This window comes from Callithrix jacchus, chromosome 12 (genome assembly GCF_049354715.1).
Source record: "Callithrix jacchus isolate 240 chromosome 12, calJac240_pri, whole genome shotgun sequence".
NCBI classification, from domain to species: domain Eukaryota; kingdom Metazoa; phylum Chordata; class Mammalia; order Primates; family Cebidae; genus Callithrix; species Callithrix jacchus.
The window spans coordinates 70,668,346-70,688,353 of NC_133513.1; the positions used below are offsets into that span (position 1 = coordinate 70,668,346).

The following is a 20,008-nucleotide window of genomic DNA, read 5'->3' on the forward strand; positions in this document are numbered from 1 at the left end:
GCATCTCCCTCCCAGCTCAAGTGATTCTCTTCCCTCAGCCTGCCGAGTAGCTGGTATTACAGGCACACGCCACCACACTTGGCTACTTTTTGTATTTTAAATAGACATACGGTTTTGCCTGTTGTCCAGGCTGGTCTCAAACTCCTGGCCTCAGGTGATCTGCCCACCTCAACCTCTAAAGTGCTAGGATTACAGGTGAGGCCACCGTGCCCGGCCTCAAAATTAGGAAGATTTTTGTTGAGCTGTATCTTTCAGGATATGGAAAGCTTGTTAGAGATAAGTGGTAGAAGGAATTCGTGGCACACACTGACAGAAAAGATTTAAGGGGATATTTTACGGGTCTCATTGAAGGACCCAAGTCCAACAGTTTGTTCAGCACAAGTCGTGCAATAATTTTATGTAGCTTTTTCATAAGTGGAAGTATAAAATTGCTTTATTTGAATTTTATTACTGGTTCAGAAATCAGTAGGGATGAAGAAGGAAATCCCTGGTTTCTTGTCTTTGTTGGTTAGTGTTTGATTAGCCCCAGTGCCAAGTCAGGCTGTGTTAGGTAGAATGAGCCATCTGGACCTAGACTGACTTGCTGTTCCTGTGCCCTCTGCAGAGGCCTTCACCACGGAGAAGCAACAGTCCTGACAAATTCAAACGGCCCACGCCGCCTCCATCTCCTAACACACAGACCCCAGTCCAGCCACCTCCGCCTCCACCCCCACCACCCATGCAGCCCACGGTCCCCTCCGCAGCCACCTCGCAGCCCACTCCTTCGCAACATTCGGTGCACCCCTCCTCCCAGCCTTAATGCATGAGCTTAGTCTGAATTTCAAGTTGGGACTCATCCATTGGAGCCGTCTACTCAACGCCAAAGGCTTCCTTCTCTGGCATATTTGGATCTGACTTATTTGCACTGAGGTTATCTAGGCTTCACTATCCATTGTGTTGTAAATGTTTATCAGAAATGCAGCCAGTGTTGTGGGTCTACAACACTAACCAGACGACTTTTTCCATCAGTGTTTTACTTGAATCTTCATGTACATCCATTCCCTGGCTGGAACCTTCGCTATTCGGTATTTGGTATTTCAGCAGCAGTGTGCAATTTTTGCTTGGCCCCAGAGCTTCATTCTCCTGGCTTTTAGGTTTGTAAAAGAAAAAGGGATATCTTTTTTATATTTTTTTCCATGAATTTGCAGAAAATTACTGAGCTGTTGTTACCCTCTTCTCTCATTATAATAGTGTTTACCAAACATACCAATAATTCAGCACTACAATTCAGACCTTTGAAAATCTAGCTTTCAGCGTAGAACAGAAAGTTAGATGAATCAGTGCCCAAGACATATTTTCTGTTTAATAGAACTTTCTACAGATAGACTTTTTACAGGTTATTTTCAGTGTATTATTGACATCCATGTCTCTCGTAAAACAGATGGCCTGAAGTAATTAATCACGTGGCTGTACCTTCACATAAATGGGATGGATAATTATTGTATATTAAGAAGTGATTCTCTTTTTTATCCTTCATGTTAATCTACCTAACCTGGCCCCCTCTAACATGAGTCGATAAATGTTGTCCTACTCACCCGTGGTTTCAATGGCTAATTAGAATGTGCTATTTGATTTCTGCTGCAGAAGGCAGTGTGATTGTAACAGAAACAATGTGGCTTCCCTCTTTCATTCTTCATTTGTGTTCTCCTAAAATAGAGTTTGAACAAATATTTTAAAGGTGCAAAATACGATTAGAAAATACTATTTGAAATGGACATTATAGGAATATCTTGGCGTAATGGCCAGAAAAATACTGTATTGCTTGGCAGAAAAGAAAAAAGGTCTAAAGAAAAGTAGCACATTAGCATTGACGGCTGCTTATTTTACCCAGCATAGCAAGTGCAGTGTATAAAGAAGTATATTCTAAATATATTATTTCCATCCATTTAGCACAAATAAATCATTTGGTTTCACTTTGCAGTGGAACACTGAGTCACTCTTTTCTTAATACTTGCAACATCTTAATTTTCGTTTTTCAGCAGTTGCTGTTTTGTACTTTGGTAGTAAAGTGATTTTTACCACCTGTGTTTGCATATTTATATATGCTGTGGATGAAAACTTACTAGAGAATGTATATTTTATGACAAGAATGTGTATCTGTTGGATATAATCAGAACTGAAAATTAATTTATCAGTAATTTTTAAGAGTCCATGTTTTGTGACAACCATCTCTAATAGCCAATTCTTTATTAAACACACTCCTAAAAATAAGGAACCATGACATTGTAGATATTTAATATTGTACAGTATAGAAGCCTCCATTTTTGCCTTTGAATGCATATTGAAGAGTTAACAGAATGAAAAAAAAAAGTCTTGTTGGATAATAGTGCTTGACTAGCATTTTAAGATCTTAAGAGTAAAAGCAAGGTGAAAAATAAGATTTTTTTCACCTCTTCCTGTTTCCACCCCCAAACTGAGACCATCACTCAATTGTTTGGAAGAAACTGTAGGTCTATATAAATTTTATTTATAATGTATGTATAATATACATAATCACAGTACAGTTCTCAGATGCAGGGAAAAAGTTTGGCATTTAATCATTGAGACTTTAGGTTTTTGATACGATGAGACCGGGCCACGTCAAACCCGAATTTTCACCAACAGTTCACTGACCCTCCTGGTACATTGCCATTCCAAGGAATTCTGAGAGTAGGCAAACAAATTTTGCCTTCATGGTACAGTTCTCAGTTTTTCTTATAGGAGAAATATGGTATATGTTTACAAGAATCTTTTATGAGATCATAGATTTCAATTCCTATCGATTTAGTTACCTCTTGAAAGCACAAAAATTGAAACATTGCCATATGTTGAATTTTTAAAAAGCACTTGGAGTGAGCAAACAGTTCCTGATAAATGCCTTTTAGAGATAGGTTCTTGACATTCAGGCATCTGCAGAAGGGTTCTGGTTCCCCAAGTCATTTCACTTCAAAGTTAAACACAGCTCCTTCAAACAGCACTTTTTCAATATATATCTAGTTGCCTCTCCCTGTGGTGGGCATTCAGAACTGATAGAACAAACACTACTCTTCTGAATTTGATAGTTCATGTCCTTTGAAGTGTTTGACAACCCTATGTGGAGCCTGTAACACTTGGGTAGTACCCAAGTGCTACCTGCTAGGACAATTTCTTGGCAATTGTCTAGCTACCAGGGATCAGTCAGATTCAGATTCTGAGCCCATAAAGGCAAGAGCCCCTCTCATCTATGCGAAGCTGACTTCCTTCAGGTGGGCACTTCTTATGGGGACTGATTATGGTTACTGCCATTCTGTTACCCACTCTCCCAGGCGAGCCCTGGATTGGCTCCCAGAAGGCCTTTGTAAAATCAGTAGCCATCCTGCAGGCAGGCGGAAGCAACGGGGGCTTCAGTAGCTTCATTTTCCTGTCTTGCAGACAGAGACCCTTGGCTACCACTGTGCTGCTAATAGGATAAGTACTCTGTTGCCAGATTACCATGCCTTTTATACAAAACCAAATTAACTTACCTAATACCTGACACCTCTCTGGGCTCTGAACTGCATTTTCTCATCAAGCATGTTAGCACTCTAGACAGAATTCTAGAAATTTGGCAGATAGTGGAAGTCTTTAATTGAACTTACTCCTTTGTTGACTGAAAGGAGTTTTAAATTCTGAGCTCCTGAGATACTGACTAGCAACCATGGAATGAATGTGTGACCAGAATGTGGCTTTGACACCAAGTGCTGCTGTCCCTTTGTAATTGGCTTCTAATGGATTCAACCAGAAGTAATTGATAATGTGAATTTTTGTTAATTGTTCACTTATAGGAAAATAGAATATGTAGACATGAACTTTTCCTGCACGAAGCCTTGCTTTTAGAGGATGCCCTATAAGGCCAGAAAAAGCATAGTAACTTGTGCTTTGAGAGCTCAATATTTGTATCTTATCAGTACAGAAGAAATATTTCTGTGTAACTTGATCTTCTGTCTAGTACTTGTCTTATAGGTAACCAACACTGAAAACTTTGTAGTGATGACTACCAAAGAAATACATAGTAAAACAACCTTTTATTTCCAAATTGTTAAAGAGCCAGCCATTGATGCTGCTACATGAGTTCCATGCTCAAGAGCCATTGTAAGAGATTAAGGGGTTTCTAGGTTTTTGGTGTTTTCTTGTTTTTTTCTTTTTTCTTTTTAATTTTTTGATTAAAACATACACACAGCTGTTAGCATAAAGTTATGGGGGGCATTTTCTGGGATGCTCAGCAGTTCTCATTAACTGCCACGAAGGAATCCTATGTCTCGATAGCATGGGTGCTGTGTGCGCGTGCGTGTGTGTGTGTGTGTGTGTGTGTGTGTGTGTGCATGTGTGCATTCATGCCTTAACTCGGGTTACTGCTCAACTTTAGTTCTTGACTTAGTCTGCACCGTCATCTAGATTGTTTTGTACATCTCGGTCTGAACTTCATCCTGGCAAAAACAAAGTTGCAGGCACAACAGTTTAAGAATGCATTCCTCCAGAAGAGTATCTGGTCAGATTGACCCTGAGCCTTCTTTGGACTTTATTTGGAACTTAGCCTGGAAAGCAAAACTGGACTGTCCAACAGAAAGATGTCAACAAGGAAAAGAGGAGAGCCACACGCTAGCATGCCTTTTGCCTCTGCATATCTGTGCACACTGTGTGTTGTTCATGATAGCTTGTCTACAACTTGACTAGGTTGGAGTTCTGGTAATAGTGGCAATCTTGACATTCTTGGTCAGAGTTTAGAGAGATGTAAGACTTTCAATTAATGTCTTATTTACTCCTTTATGTTGATTAGTCTTTGATACATGTGCTGAATCAGAAACCTAAATAAAGATAATTTTTTAAAATGTACCTCTTGAGCCTTAAATTCTATCTCTTTTCATTTCACTTTTCAGGAAAAACCAGCATTGTTTCCCTGTTGCTTCTGACAGACATCTAACTTAAATTGTAAACTCTCAAGGCTGCCTTAGAAAGTAAACTTAAACAGCTGGGTGCAGTGACACAAGCCTGTAGTCTCAGCTACTCAGGAGTCTGAGGTGGGAGGATCACTTGAGCCTAAGAGTTTGAGGCTGTAGTAAGCTACAATGGCACCACTGCACTCCAGCCTGGGTGCCAAAATAAGATCCCATCTAAAAAATATATGTATATAAACTTAGGAAAATGGCATGAAAGGGGCTGGCATAAGTTTTATTTTTTTTGACAGAATCTCACTGTTGCCCAGGCTGGAGTGGAGTGCTGCAATCTTGGCTCACTGCAGCTTCCACCTTCCAGGGTCAAGCGGTTCTTCTGCTTCAGCTTCCCAAGTAGCTGGGACTACAGGTGTGCGCCAACATGCCCAGCTAATTTTTGTATTTTTAGTAGAGACAGGATTTTTCCATGTTGACCAGGCTGGTCTCAAACTCCTGACCTCAGGTGATCCACCCGCCTCAGCCTCCCAAAGTGCTGGGATTACAGGTGTGAGCCACCATACCCGGCTAATTTTGTTTCTTTTTTTTTTTTTTTTAAGCCTTTTCAGTGAACTTTATAATGGATAAATTTCAAAAACAGTAACAAGAATGTGAAGAGAGAGCAGATCTTAAAACAGCAAAAGTGAGAATGTTCCAAGTACTGATTGGTGTGTCTGATATAGTGTAGCCTCATGTAATATAAGGCAAGCACACAACGCACAACAGGTAGAACAATGAACGAGCAGAAAGCTTTCTAGCTTAATTAATAATTTTGTTTTTTGTTTTTGTTTTTTTTTTAAGAGACAGGGTTTCACCTTGTTGGCCAAGCTGGTCTTGAACTCCTGACCTCAGGTGATCCGCCTGCCTCAGCCTCCCAAAGTGCTGGGATTACAGGCGTGAATTGTTTCTTAATCAGAGTGCTGGCTACCTGGATGTATCGAGGTTTTGAAAATTCATTGAACTGTACACCTACGATTTGTGCCCTGCTCTGTATTTGTGTTATATTTAAGTTTAAAGCAGTAAACCTAGGAGGTTTTGAAAAGGGAAGCCATGCCCATTTCCAAAATGTTACATACAAACACATATATATACAGGATTTGGATGTCACATCTGGGATGTTTCATAAGCTTTAAAGTTTCAATCCATCTGTATGGTGTTTTTCCTCTGCTTTGTTTGGAAGCATGGCTTTGTGATCAATTCTAAGTGTGAATACCAATTATTTCCCTGGGATAGGTACTTAACTTTTCTGAGATTCAAGTTCCCTACCTGTAAAATAAAAATGTTATGTGCCTGGCTATAATGAGAAAATTGATGTGAAGGTACAGTATAAAATAGGACACATAAAATAGGACATGGACTAGTCCCTTCCATATCCATTCAATGACTGAATATTTGGGGTAATATTTTAGACATGCTTGGGGGGCATATGGTTTGGCAGTTGCATTTTTGTAAGCCCATAGTAGTTAGAGTCCACATTCTGTGGAGGAAATGCACAGTACTCAGCCGGATCCTCTTAGGAGTATGGTTTTCTAGAACCCATTTGTGATGCCTTTTTTTTTTTGAGACGGAGTTTGTCACCCAGGCTGCAGTGCAATGGTGCCATCTCGGCTCCCTGCAACTTCTATTTCCTGTGTTCAAGCAATTCATCTGCCTCAGCCTTCCAGGTAGCTGGAATTACAGGTGCCTGCCACCACGCCCAGCTAACTTTTTACATTTTGGTAGAGAGGGGGTTTTGCCATGTTGGCCAGGCTAGTCTCGAACTCCTGGCCTCCGTTGATCCACCTGCCTCAGCCTCCCAAAGTGCTGGGATTACAGAAGTGGTGTGATGCCATCCTATGAGTACAGACTATTTAAATCTAGGCTCTTTTCTATATAAAAGTAAATAAGCCTTCAGTGAGTTTTGACTGACTCTGGCTTAAGCAGGATTCCATTTTAACTCAGTGAAAGCAATAAGTTTTTAATTTGGTTGAAATTACCAAATGACAACACTCCTCTCTACCCACGGAAGCTGGATTTTAATTGTAGCCTGGTGAAAATATTAGCCAAGGAATTACCCAGGACCTCTGGATTCAAGTCTTATCTTCGTCCTGCCCTAGCTTGAATATTCTATTGGTGGAGATAGCTGTTTTTATTTCAGGTCGAGTTTGAAGAAAGTAATTTAAACAAAAAAGCGCTCAAAAACAAGTAAGTAAAGGTTAAGCTGCATGTGTACTTTATAAAATTTTAATATCTTTTAAAGGCTATGTGTCCACATGGCACTTCTAAAATTGAAACAGTTGGTCTAGAACATTTTTGTGTTTATGTAAAACTCTTAAGTAAATCTAAGAGGTCCTTGTTTTAACATGTGGGCTATTTAAATTAAAAACTTGTGGAAATGCAATTATATTCTGTCATATAATTCAGCTCAAACTTTTAAACGTACTCTTTAGAAAAAGAGGAAGAAGTCAGTGCATAGTAAATTATGGTTTGTGTCTGACGTGTATGTTGACATGAGAGATTGAATTTCTGTTCCTTCAAATTTTCTGTCCAATATCAACTGTGATTTCATATTGCATTGAGTGCTATTGAGCTAAACATATTTAGATCTTTTTCCAAAGGTCTTATTTTCTGATACTCCACTGATAACTTAGTGCAACGTTCAAGATTACTAAGTACACCAAGAGGAGATCTTAGTAATATTAAATTTTTCATCTTAACAAAAAAGGGAAAGTCAGACTCAGAAAAACAGATGTTTTCTCAGGGAAACAATGATAGGATTAGCAGACAAGGATGTGAAACAGGACTTATAAATGTTCTCCATGTGTTTGAGAAGACAGAGCAAAGCATAAGCATGGTACGAAAAATAAAAAATAAAACCTGCCTGGCGTGGTGGCTCACGCCTGTAATCTGAACACTTTGGGAGGCTGAGGTGGGCGGATCACCTGAGGTCAGGAGTTCGAGACCAGCCTGACCAAATGGTGAAACCCCCATCTTGAAAAAAAAAAGAAAATAAAACCTAAATTGATCTTTAAAGATAAAAAATACAATATCTGAAATTTAAAACAAAAATCATCTAAGTCTTTTGTGGATTTATTTTTGAACTCTTTGACTGTACCTGAGAAACATTAAAAGGCACCCCTGCTGGTCGGTCACAGGCACAATGGCTCATGCCTATAATCCCAACAGTCCTCCCAGCCAAGAGAGGAGGTTTTCTTGAAGCCAGGAGTTTGAGACCAGCCTGATCAAGATAGTGAGACACCCATCTCTACTAAAAATTAAAAATTAGGCCTGGTGGTGCACACGTTTTTGTAGCTACTCAGGAGGCTGAGTCAGGAGGATCACCTGAGCCCAGGAGTTTTAAGCTGCAGTGAGCTATGTCCGTGCCACTGCATTCCAGCCTGAGTAACAGAGTGAGACTGTCTCAAAAAAAAAAAAAAAATTAGGAGGCCGGGCGCTGTGGCTGAGGCCTGTAATCCCAGCACTTTGGGAGGCCGAGGTGGGCGGATCACGAGGTCAAGAGATCAAGACCATCCTGGCCAACATAGTGAAACCCCGTCTCTACTAAAATATAAAAAAAAAAAAATTAGCTGGGTGTGGTGGCGCGTCTGTAGTCCCAGCTACTCGGGAGGCTGAAGCAGGAGAATTCCTTGAACCCAGGAAGTGGAGGTTGCAGTGAGCCGAGATCGCACCACTGCACTCCAGCCTGGCACCTGGCGGCAGAGCGAGACTCTATCTCAAAAAAAAATAATGGGGTTGTTGGGGGGCAGAGAACTGTTTAAATTCAAGTTAAGCCTGTGGTCTACTTTTCTCTCACCAGGGGATCTTTGCCTGTGTTCTGGTAGACCACAGTTGGGAAACTATTAACCCTGGGGACTTAATACTGAAATCCATCACATCGATGTTGGGCATGAAGCCTCGAGGCTTAGGGTAGCCAAATACTGCAGAAAGAGTCCTGTGAGTTCAAGTCTGGTCTAAGTGCAATTTTTAAGCTTCTATTTCCTCTTCTATAAGAGAAGAATGAGAATGATGTCTTGAGGATCAAATGAACATATTAGTGTTAAAACTTTAGATGCCATAAGGTTCTTTTTTTGTATCATAATTCACTATTTCCATATCATTTCATTCATCCTACAAATACTCTTAAAACACCAATTATATCAGCCATTATGTGTGGCACTGAGGATGCGGTGGGGAGCAAGGAAACTGCAGTTCCTTCCCAAGTGCGGTGAGTGTTGGGGTCGGGACTCCCCAGCATCAGAAGAAAGGAAGGGTCAGAGAAAGCTTCCAAAGGAATTGATCTTTAAGCAGTTCATTGAAGAACAGGTGGGATTTAGGTTAAGCGTCTTGGACAGAACAATCAGCCTGTGTGGAGATGAGGGGGGGATAAGACCCTTGATCCAGGTGGTGATTGTGTGGGGTCCCTGAGACAGACATGGGTGCAGAAAGCTTACTTGCAAGGTGATTCCTGGAAGTAGAGGGAGAGTAGAGAAAGTGAGGCCAATGAAAGTAAGTTAAGAGCTGGTTAGTGAGTGGGCCACTGGAGCCGAAGGCCACCAGGGTATCCCCAAGGAATAACTCAGAATATGCTTCAGCATTGGGGTCCACTGGCTCCTTTCACCCATTGATTGAAGGTGCCCCTAGAGAGAATGACCCCCCAGCTTAATTTGCGTTTTCTGGATTGTGTTTAAGAGGCTTCCTTGAAGGCCCAAGGCAGCAAAGCCTCAAGTGGCCACCCCATAGTTAATGAAGGATGCTGGCAAGGTTCATGAGTGTCCACAATGAAATCAGGTGGGCCACAGGGCTTGATGCCTTGCAGTAAGTAGGTCTGTTACAGGTGGCCTGGGGGGCTAAAAAGCTCTCACCATCATTTGGTTTGGCCTGAACAGTTCATGAAAATTTGAAATACTTTTTAATTTAAAAATGAAGGCTGGGCACCGTGGCTCCCACCTGTAATCTCAGCACTTTGGAAAGCTGAGGCAGGCAGATTGCCTGAGGTTGGGAGTTCAAGATCAGCCTGACCAACATGGAGAAACTCCGTCTCTAATAGAAATACAAAATTAGCTGGTGTGGTGGAGCATGCCTGTAATCCCAGCTACTTGGGAGGCTGAGGCAGGAGAATCGCTTGAACCCAGGAGGCGGAGGTTGTGGTGAGCCGAGATCATGCCATTGCACTCCAGCCTGGGCAACAAGAACAAAACTCCATCTAAAAAAAAAAAAAACAAACACTAGACTTGTATTTGTAAAAACCCAGATTCCTAATTTCTCTTGAAAGGCAGGACCTCAGGGCCTCATCCCTCCATTACACAATCACCTAGGGCTGAACAATACCAATGATATGTATACCCTGGCATAGAGTATTTCAGGTGTGAAAGAAGTTTGACATGGCTAGAGCTTGTGTGCATTCTTGGAAGGGAGAGGTAAGAATTGAAACCCAGTTTGGAGAGAGGTCTGCACCAGAAGTTCCTAGCACATGTGAAGCTAATAATAAGATAGTTTGTAGACACAAGGGACTGTGATAAATCAGTATTATAAGCCTCAAGGTTGGTCAAGATATGAGGTAAGATCACAGTGTTAGTGTGTTCTCTCAGCTGTGATACTATCTAATTTGCTCCTTAGTCTCCTTACTATATAGTCCATATATAGCATGATTTCTCCTTACTATATAGTCCGTATATAGCAAGCTGAGATGAGGATGTGCTCATAGGTCTAGAGTTACAGAGATGAGTCAGACAGGTGTATGCTGATAAATGTTCAACACTTCTGCTTTCTGAGAGGATAGCTCTGATTTTTATTGCTTACTGATTGTTGTAGTGTAAATATCCCCCACTGTGGCTGATTTCAATCCACCAATGTGAATTTGTTGAACTTGGAGAGACATGTGCCATAGTATACCATTGCATAGTTTTTCTACCTTACAAATATATTAAATATAAATAAACTTAAGAGCATGATAAAAGTACAATGTAAAATAATTAGGAAGGTGGGGCGTCTTGACTATGTACCACCTTTGTTCTTAATATAAACTTTTGAAGTGTTCTATATAATTTTTAATATTGTCTGCTTAACGACCAGCTCACAGAATTCCTGGAAGTTTAACACTTGGCTCTCGTGAGCTTTTTCAGCTGGTTCTAGCACACCTCTGTGCCTGGGAGGTAGGTGGAAACTCCTTTATCAGAAGGCCCCTGGTGTTTGGAGCACTCATGGCAAATGCACTGGTGACATTAGGGAAAATAATTTATTTTGGGAAGCTCAAATCCCATTCACAGCTGCAGGCTCAGAACAAGCTTGGTCTGGATTTGGCAGAGACAACAGGTTGGATGAGACTCCCTCAGGAATCTCAAGACAGCAGAGGTAGCTGCTTTTGGAGGAAGGATGCCATGTGTCAAGTGCAATGCTGTTTGTTTTACTGGGGTATGCTCATCTCAGGAGCTTGAGTGTGCAAGTTTCTCAGGCTTTTCTATTCCGTTTTTCGGCCCTAGCCTGTCTTTATCTTTCCTCACCATCATCCTAATTTTCAGCCAGGACAGGAGGCCAGAAGTTCATTCCACAGAAGCAGGGAGTTTACAAGGGGCCTGAGGAGCTCCACTGGGCAATCACTTTTCTTGCAGCTGTGCTGTTGTCAGGCAGTCTAGACTAGACTGGCTGCCCCTCATCCAGTTCCTCTTTGTCTGGGTCTGACTATAAACTGAGACACGTAAAGTTTAACTGACTTGGCAAGAATCATGCATGCAGTAAATGCAAAGCCCAGACAGTCTGGCTCCAGAATGTGTGATCTTAACCACTTGATGGGAAAAAATTGGTAACAAGGTGGGTGTACATACTGTGAGGCAGGCGTGACAGACTTAAGGAATTTCAGAGTAGGGACCATTGGCAGTTGTCACGAAACCCTTGGGAAGCTACTGGAGATGTCAGAGCAAGGAGGAGGGGGGCCGATTTGGTTAGTATTGGAGAGAAAGGAAGACTGTGAACTCTGGAGAGGCGCTTGTGTGTATATGTTTGTGTTGTCTGGGCATGCTCTCAGAAACAAAGAAGACTGCCTCTCCATGCAGCATTCAGCAGCTGCGTGGTCAAGGATGCCTGGACTGAAGGGGAAAAGGATGAAACACTCTCTGGACAATTGATACGAAAGAATGATGGTTAATTTCTAGACATGATAATGGTATTGGGCTTATATTTCCTTATTGTTGTTTTAAGGGTTTTGTTTGTTTGTTTGTTTAGACAGAGTCTCACTCTGCTGCCCAGGCTGGAATGCAGTAGCATGATTTTGGCTCACTGCAGCCTCTACCTCCTGGGCTCAAGGTGTCCTCTCACCTCAGTCTCCCATGTAACTAGGACTATAGTTGCACACCACCACGCCCTGCTAGTTTTCATATTTTTTGTAGAGATGGGGTTTTGCCTTATTGCCCAACTGGTTTTGAACCTCTGGGCTCAAGCAATCCACTTGCCTCAGCCTTCCAAAGTGCTGGAATTACAGTCATGAGCCACCACACCAGGACCATTTTTAAGGTTTTTATTCTTGGCTATAGCTATTAGCCTGAGAACTGAGGCCTTAGATCCATGGGAAATATCAGGACCTGGAATGAAGGTGCTGGGGAAGTTCACATCTCACATTCGGGGAAGATTCCATGTTTACTATGGGATTATGAATTTGGAGGTGCTTCCCCGTAATTATGAGTTCAAAGGCTTACTCAGCAAAGCCGACAGGGAGTTGACAGGGTTGCCTGCGAGGTACCAGAGTATGGCCTGTGGTATGGTTTGGCTGTGTCCCCACCCAAACCTCAACTTGAATTGTATCTCCCAGAATTCCCACATGTTGTGGGAGGGACCCAGAGGGAGGTAATTAAATCATGGGGATCTATCTTTCCCGTGCTATTCTCGTGATACCGAATAAGTCTCACGAGATCTGATGGGTTTATTCAGGGGTTTCTACTTTTGCTTCTTCCTCATTCTCTCTTGCTGCCACCATGTAAGAAGTGGTTTTTGCCTCCCACCATGATTCCGAGACCTCCCCAGCCATGCGGAACTGTAAGTCCAATTAAACTTTTTTTTTCTTCCAGTTTCGGGTTTATCTTTATCAGCAATGTGAAAATGAACTAATGCAATTAATTGGTACCAGTAGAGTGGGGCGTTACTGAAAAAATACCCGAAAATGTGGAAGTGACTTTGGAACTGGGTAACAGGCAAAGGTTGGAACAGTTTGGAGGGCTCAGAAGAAGACAGGAAAATGTGGGAAAATTTGGAACCTCCTAGAGACTTGTTGAATGGCTCTGACAAAAATGCTGATAGTGATATGGACAATAAGGTCCAGGCTGAGACGGTCTCAGATGGAGATGAGGAACGTGTTGGAACTGGAGCAAAGGTGACTCTTGTTACGTTTTAGCAAAGAGACTGATGGCATTTTGCCCCTGCCCTAGAGATTTGTGGAACTTTGAACTTGAGAGAGATGATTTAGGCTAACTTGTGGAAGAAATTTCTAAGCAGCAAAGCAGTCAAAAGGTGATTTGGTTACTGTTAAAAGCATTCCATTTCAAAAGGGAAACCGAGCATAAAAGTTCAGAAAATTTGCAGCCTCATGATGCAGTAGGAAAGAAAAACCCATTTTTTGAGGAGAAATTCAAGCCGGCTGCAGAAAGTTGCCTAAGTAGCGAGGAGCCTAATGTTAATTCCCAGGACCATTGGGGAAAATGTCTCCAGGTGATGTTAGAGAACTTCACAGAAGCCCTTCCTATCACAGGTCGGAGGCAGGAGGCCCAGAAGGAAAATATGGTTTTGTGGGCCGAACCTAGGGTCCCCATGCTGTGTCCACCCTAGGCACTTGGTGCCCTGTGTCCCAGCCACTTTAGCTGTTGCTAAAAGGGGCCAATGTAGAGCTCAGGCTGTGGCTTCAGAGGGTGGAAACCCCAATCCTTGGCAGCTTCCAAGTGCTGTTGAGCCTGTGGGTGCACAGAAGTCAAGAATTGAAGTTTGAGAAACTCCACCTGGATTTCAGAAAATGTATGGAAACACCTGGATGCCCAGGCAAAAGTTTGCTGCAGGGGCGGGACCCTCATGGAGAACCTCTGCTAGGGCAGTGCAGAAGGAAATGTGGGTTTGGAGCCCCCACACAGAGTCCCTACTGAGGCACTGCCTAGTGGAGCTGTGAGAATAGGGCCACCATCCCTCAGACCCCAGAATGGCAGATCCACCGACAGCTTGAACTGTGTGCCTGGAAAAGCCACAGACAATGCCATCTCGTGAAAGAAGCAGGGAGGAAGGCTGTACCCTGCAAAGCCACAGAGGCAGAACTGCCAAGATCATGGGAACTGACCTTTTGCATCAGCATGATCTGGATATGAGACCTGGAGTCAAGGGAGATCATTTTGGAGCTTTAAAATTTGGCTGCCCCACTAGACTTCAGACTTGCATAGGCCCTGTAAGCCCTTTATTTTGGCCAATTTCTCCCATTTGAAACGGCTGTACTTTCCCAATACCTGTGCTTTTGATTTTACAGGCTCATAGGCAGAAGGGATTTGCCTTGTCTCAGATGAAACTTTGGACTGTGGACTTTCTGGTTAATGCTGAAATGAGTTAAGACTTTGGGGCACTGTTGGGAAGGCATGATTGGTTTTGAAATGTTAGGACATGAGGGTCCCAAGCCTCAACTTGAATTGTATCCCCCAGAATTCCCATGTGTTGTGGGAGGGACCTAGGGGGAGGCAATTGAATCATAGGGGCCGTTTTTTCCCATGCTATTCTCATGATAGTGAATAAGTCTTATGAGATCTGATGGATTTATCAGGGGTTTCCACTTTTGCTTCTTCCTCATTCTCTCTTGTGGCTGCCATGTAAGAAGTACCTTTTGCCTCCCACCATGATTCTGAGGCTTCCCCAGCCATGTGGAACTGTAAGTCCAATTAAACCTCTTTTTGTTCCCAGTTTCTGGTACGTCTTTATCAGCAACATGAAAACAAACTAATATAGCTGGAAAAGAGCAGTACTCCAAGCCATAGATCATGCAGGATTAAGGTAGACTCTTCCTTAATTTATGGTAACTTCCTGGGTTCTTTTCCCCCTACTTTTTCTTAATGCATAAGACACATTCGACCTGTTTCTTATCTCTATAATAAAAATATTTTTAAAATATATGTATATTTTAGAGGTTTGTAAATGAAGTATTTGCAGAGACAATGACATGATATCTTGGATTTGCCTTAAAATAATTCATGGAGGATGGAAGTGGGAGTGGGTATCAAGGAAGTAAGATGGGCAGTATGTCAATTGCCTAGGTGATGGATACCTGAGTATTCATTATACTTTCTCTACTTTAGTATGTATTTAAAAATTTCAGAAATTGAGAGAATGGGAATCAATAGAGTTTTTGTTTTTAATTTTAAGTTCAAGGGTGTATGTGCAGGTTGGTTTTATAGGTAAACTAGGTAAACTCAGGTCAGAGTGGTTTGTTATACATATTATTTCATCAGCCCAGTATTAAGCCTAGCATACATTATTTTTTCACACCCTCTTCCTTCCCCCCACCCTCTACCCTCTGACAGACCCCAGTGTCTGTTGTTCCCTTCTATGAGTCCATGTATTCTTATCACTTAGCTCCCCCCTTTCAGTGAGAACACGTGGTATTTAATTTTCTGTTCCTGCATTAGTTCACTGAGGAAAATGGCCTCCAGTTATATCCATGTTCCTGCAAAGGACCTGATCTCGTTCTTTTTTATGGCTGCAGAGTAGTCCACGGTGTATATGTAGCACATTTTCTTTATCTAGTCTACCATTGATGGACATTTAGGTTGGGAATCAATAGATTTCTTAAAGATGGGAAGGAAGAAGGGAGTGTTAGAAAAAGTGCTAGAGATGCTACCATAGAAATTACGAATTTTGCCAGCAGGCAATGGTATTTTATGCACCATCCTCCAAAATGAGAAACATAGCAAGGAATTGAAGGAATTGTTCGGAACCGAACTGAAGTTTGTGGGCCCTGGGCAACTTGTTTGGAGTGACTGACATGCTGGTTAGTTTGAAACCAAAAGAATGTTCTCTCCTTTATTCCCTTTTTGTTTCTGTCTACACTTTTCCACAGATAACAGGGCTGGCATGTAGGGGCTTCCCTTATGTTTTGGAAAGACCGCTGCCTGCAGTTGTCCTGTGGGGTTCTAACTTTTTAGCTGGAGTGTGATACTGCTGTCATTATGTTTTGAGTTGACCTCATTGCCCTCTAGGACCAGAAGAAGGTTGGGGTGAATTCACATAACTTGTGAATCCTGATGAAGTGACATCAGTACTGAGGTTTCTGAAGAAATAATCTACATTTAGCCAAATATCAGAGTAAGATATCTATGAGTGTGTAGGGCCTGAAGAACTAGATCCAGAAGAAGAAGTCCTTTAGGCTTTATTTTACTGCAGTTTTTCCTTTTCGTGTGTGTGAAAAATATAAGATTCAGCTTTTGGGTGCTTTTTTTTTTTTTTTTTTTTTTTTGAGATGGAGTCTTGCTCTGTCCCCCAGGTTGGAGTGCAGTAGCACAATCTTGGCTCACTGCTACTTCTACCTCCTGGGTTCAAGTGATTCTCCTGCCTCAGTCTCCTGAGTAGCTGGCACCCACCACCGCACCCAGCTAATTTTTGTACTTTCAATAGAGACAGAGTGTCACCATATTGGTCAGACTGGTCTCAAACTCCTGACCTCAGGTAATCCACCTCCCTCAGCCTCCCAAAATGCTGGAATTACAAGTGTGAACCACTGTGCCTGGACTTGGGTGCTTTTAAAAATTCAGGGCTTTCTCTGTTCTGGACATTTGTAACTCACTGCAGAAGGTGTTCAGGTTATGCAATGTATAACCCCAGGTTGAGCAGCATGGCTGCGCATAAATCAAGGTGCGATATAGAATAAGCGGTCAGTCCTTTGATGGTGTGGCTCTGAGATGTGTTTAATGTCCTACTTGACCAATTTCAGTAGCTTCCTTGTCTCACTAGGCCTAGGTCAGTACTTAAGAATAGTAATTTTAAAATTTTGTAAATGGCTACATGGATGTGGGCAGCACATTTCTGATGTTCTGAGCTCCTTCTCTAAGGGGGTCATTACAGCTTTAGTCTATTAAAATGGTTTAATAGAGCTAAAAGTAGAGAAAGGTAGAAGGAAGGAAGCCTCCAATCTTCTCTACTCTTCTCCTAACTGTCTACAAGGGCTGAATTTGTTGATCTGATTGGATTAGGGTCTATGTTAGACCCAGGGAACCAGAAAGGTTTCATCAGTCTCTCCTGATGCCCAGATTTCCAGCCATGTTCTTGAATCTGATGAATCCTGCCTTCCTGTTCTATTTTCCCATCTGAAAAGAGGTACTCAATATCCTTGATTCTAAAGAAACAGAAATAGTTTGACTCAGCTATCCAAGATGATTTACTGAAATGGGAATTGTAACAGCTTTGATTTAAAACGTAGTGATTTTTATGTGTTAAAGCAATTAAAAATCAAGTACTATTTTATGTCACTTTCTGTATGCTTTAGGAAAACAAGTGCCTTAAATTGGCATTAAGATCCTCAATTGTTAAATTTATTTAATTGCCATTCAGACAAAGTGAAGGTTCTTTGTTATTAGCATTCTTTATACTATGAGAGTTCCTTCAAAGGCTAGGGAGAAATTGCTCACATTTTGAATTCTGAGCCAGGTTTGACGTGTCTATAAGCCCAAACCCTGAAATGAATTTTTGGTTTTGCATGATAAATGACTTATCTGGAATAGTGATCCCCAACCTTTTTGGCCCCAGGGATCAGTTTCATGGAAGACTATTTTTCCATATGAGCAAAGGGTAGGGATGGGGAGATGGTTTAGAGATGAAACTTTCACCTCAGATCATCAGGCATTAGATTCTCATAAGGATCGCACAGCCTAGATCCTTCATATGCCTAGTTCACAATAGGGTTCATGCTCCTATGAGAATTTAATGTTGCTGCTCATCTGACAGGAGGCAGAGCTCAGGGAGTAATGCTCACTCGCCACTGCTCACCTCCTGCTGTGTGGCCTGGTTCCTAACAGGCTACAGATCAGTACTGGTCTGCAGCCCGGGAGTTGGGGACCTCTGATCTATAAGGCTGGATCAGCCTGTCAGTGGCTCTAAAGGAAATCCAGCCTATAAAGAGGGATGGAACTCATCCATTTTGATCTCTACAGGTTAATAAATTACCAAGAATTTCATTACTCTAGGATTTACCCTCCTGTCAAATCTAGCTACAAAGTGATCAGACAGCTCAGTTGATACTAGGTGTGGCTCTTTTCTTTTTTAAACAATTTATCACTGAAATATATGCTTTTGCTGTAACTACTCTGTATACTTTAAGACCTGGGTCTAGGGTATCTGGATTCCAATAGTGGCTCTGACACCCATATCCTTAAATAGATTGCATAACCACTCTGAGTAGTTTTTTTCTTTTTTCTCATAGACTTGTAAGAGGATGAATGTGTTACTCTGTGTGAAGCTCTTAGAATGGAGATTAGAACAAGTTAAGCCCTCAAAATATGAGAATTGTTATTAAATATTCCTATATTCAATGGTTTCACTGCACTAAGATTGTCACAATATTAAATTCTGGTGATAGAAGTCAACTTAGCTTGTCATAGCTCTGTTTTTCTTTTTCAATGCTCATTGTCTGAAAATGCAATTTTAAAAGACCACTGCAGTCTTCAAAACTGACTTAGTTTTCTTGGCAGTAGTGGTGTGTAAATGCTGCAGCTAAAATATGGAATATTATCATTCAGAATTTTTCTGAGTTATATACTATATTTTGGAGCCCGTGTTTATTAGGAATTACTCCTGTGCTTTATTCTTATGAAGTTCGTGCTTTGACCATGTGATGATATACTGTCAGTCTCCAGAACTGAGCGGTACTATCCACCTCCGAGGTACTCACCTGGATTGGCCACACCACTTCCTCCCATTTGCCCAGAATTGCAACTAGGCCAAAATTGAATCAGACAGGACAGAGACATTGGCAACACCCTAAGATGACTGTTCTCTGTCACTTCTTCCCCATGACCCCCACCATCCCAAAGACATTCTCATCTCTTTAAAAACTATTAGGCTGATTAAGGAGAGGAAGTTAGTTTCCTGACAAATATTATTGCTGAAGCATAGTCCTTTAGTTACATATTGCTAGTTGCCTCACTTTGGATAAATCTTTCTGAAATAAGCCAGTCTCCTGTCCTAAAACAAAATTCCCTCATGTGAGATCCTAGCTATTCTGCTAAGGAAAAACAAAGAGGTTCTTGCTGACTCTAACATTGCCAAAGGATGTGCCGAGCCTGAAGTCTGATGAAAGCTTCCTTCTGCTGCTCTGATGAACTTAACGGGGTATTGGGCTCATGAGGAGGGAATGTGAGGGTTCTTGAACTTTGTTGTTTAAGGAATCATCTATATTTCTTGCTAGTTGCATGGACTACTTCTTTCAATTTACATTTATCAGGCCAGGTTCTGCTTAATGGCAAAAACCAAAATCAGCTTCTTAAAATTTTGGGGATAATACTTGAAAAACTGCCTTAACCCATAATTTCATGGATTTTTTTTTATTTCCAATGTTCAATGGCAGTTTTTAACAACAACACTCTTTTGTAATTTAAGAAATAAAGTAGAGGGGAGGGGAGGGGAGAAAAAAAAAAGAAAGAAAGTGGCCAGGTACGGTGGCTCATGCCTGTAATCCCAGCACTTTGGGAGGCTGAGGCGGACGGATCACAAGGTCAGGAGTTTGAGATCAGACTGGCCAAAATAGTGAAACCCCATCTCTACTAAAAATACAAAAAAATTAGCCGGGCGTGGTGGTGGACACCTGTAATCCCAGCTACTCAGGAGGCTGAGGCAGGAGAATCGCTTGAACCTGGGAGGTGGAGGTTGCAGTGAACAGAGATCATGCCATTGCAGTCCAGCCCAGGCAACAAGAGTGAAACTGTCTCAAAAAAAAAAAAAAAGAAAGAAAGAAAAGAAAAAGAAAAAAGAAATAAAGTGAGAGATCTGTCTCCAGCAACAAAAATGAGGCTAAGTATCGAAGTCTGCATAGTGCATATTACATCAAAACTAAGGAAATAAGAACT

General features: G+C 41.7%; 2 protein-coding genes across 2 annotated transcripts in view; both read left to right on the top strand.

Moving 5' to 3' along the window:
• The window catches only part of CCDC6 (coiled-coil domain containing 6), a 114,831-nt gene extending 109,962 nt beyond the window's left edge, over positions 1–4,869 (top strand). Inside the window, exon 9 of the mRNA XM_002756339.6 lies at positions 605–4,869. Coding sequence (XP_002756385.1) covers positions 605–799 — 195 coding nt within the window. The 3' untranslated portion in view covers positions 800–4,869. The remainder of the gene's footprint in view (positions 1–604) is intronic.
• MRLN (myoregulin) overlaps positions 3,195–20,008 on the top strand; it is a 46,515-nt gene continuing 29,701 nt past the window's right edge. The window contains exon 1 of the mRNA XM_054242213.2: positions 3,195–12,968. Coding sequence (XP_054098188.1) covers positions 12,936–12,968 — 33 coding nt within the window. The 5' untranslated portion in view covers positions 3,195–12,935. The remainder of the gene's footprint in view (positions 12,969–20,008) is intronic.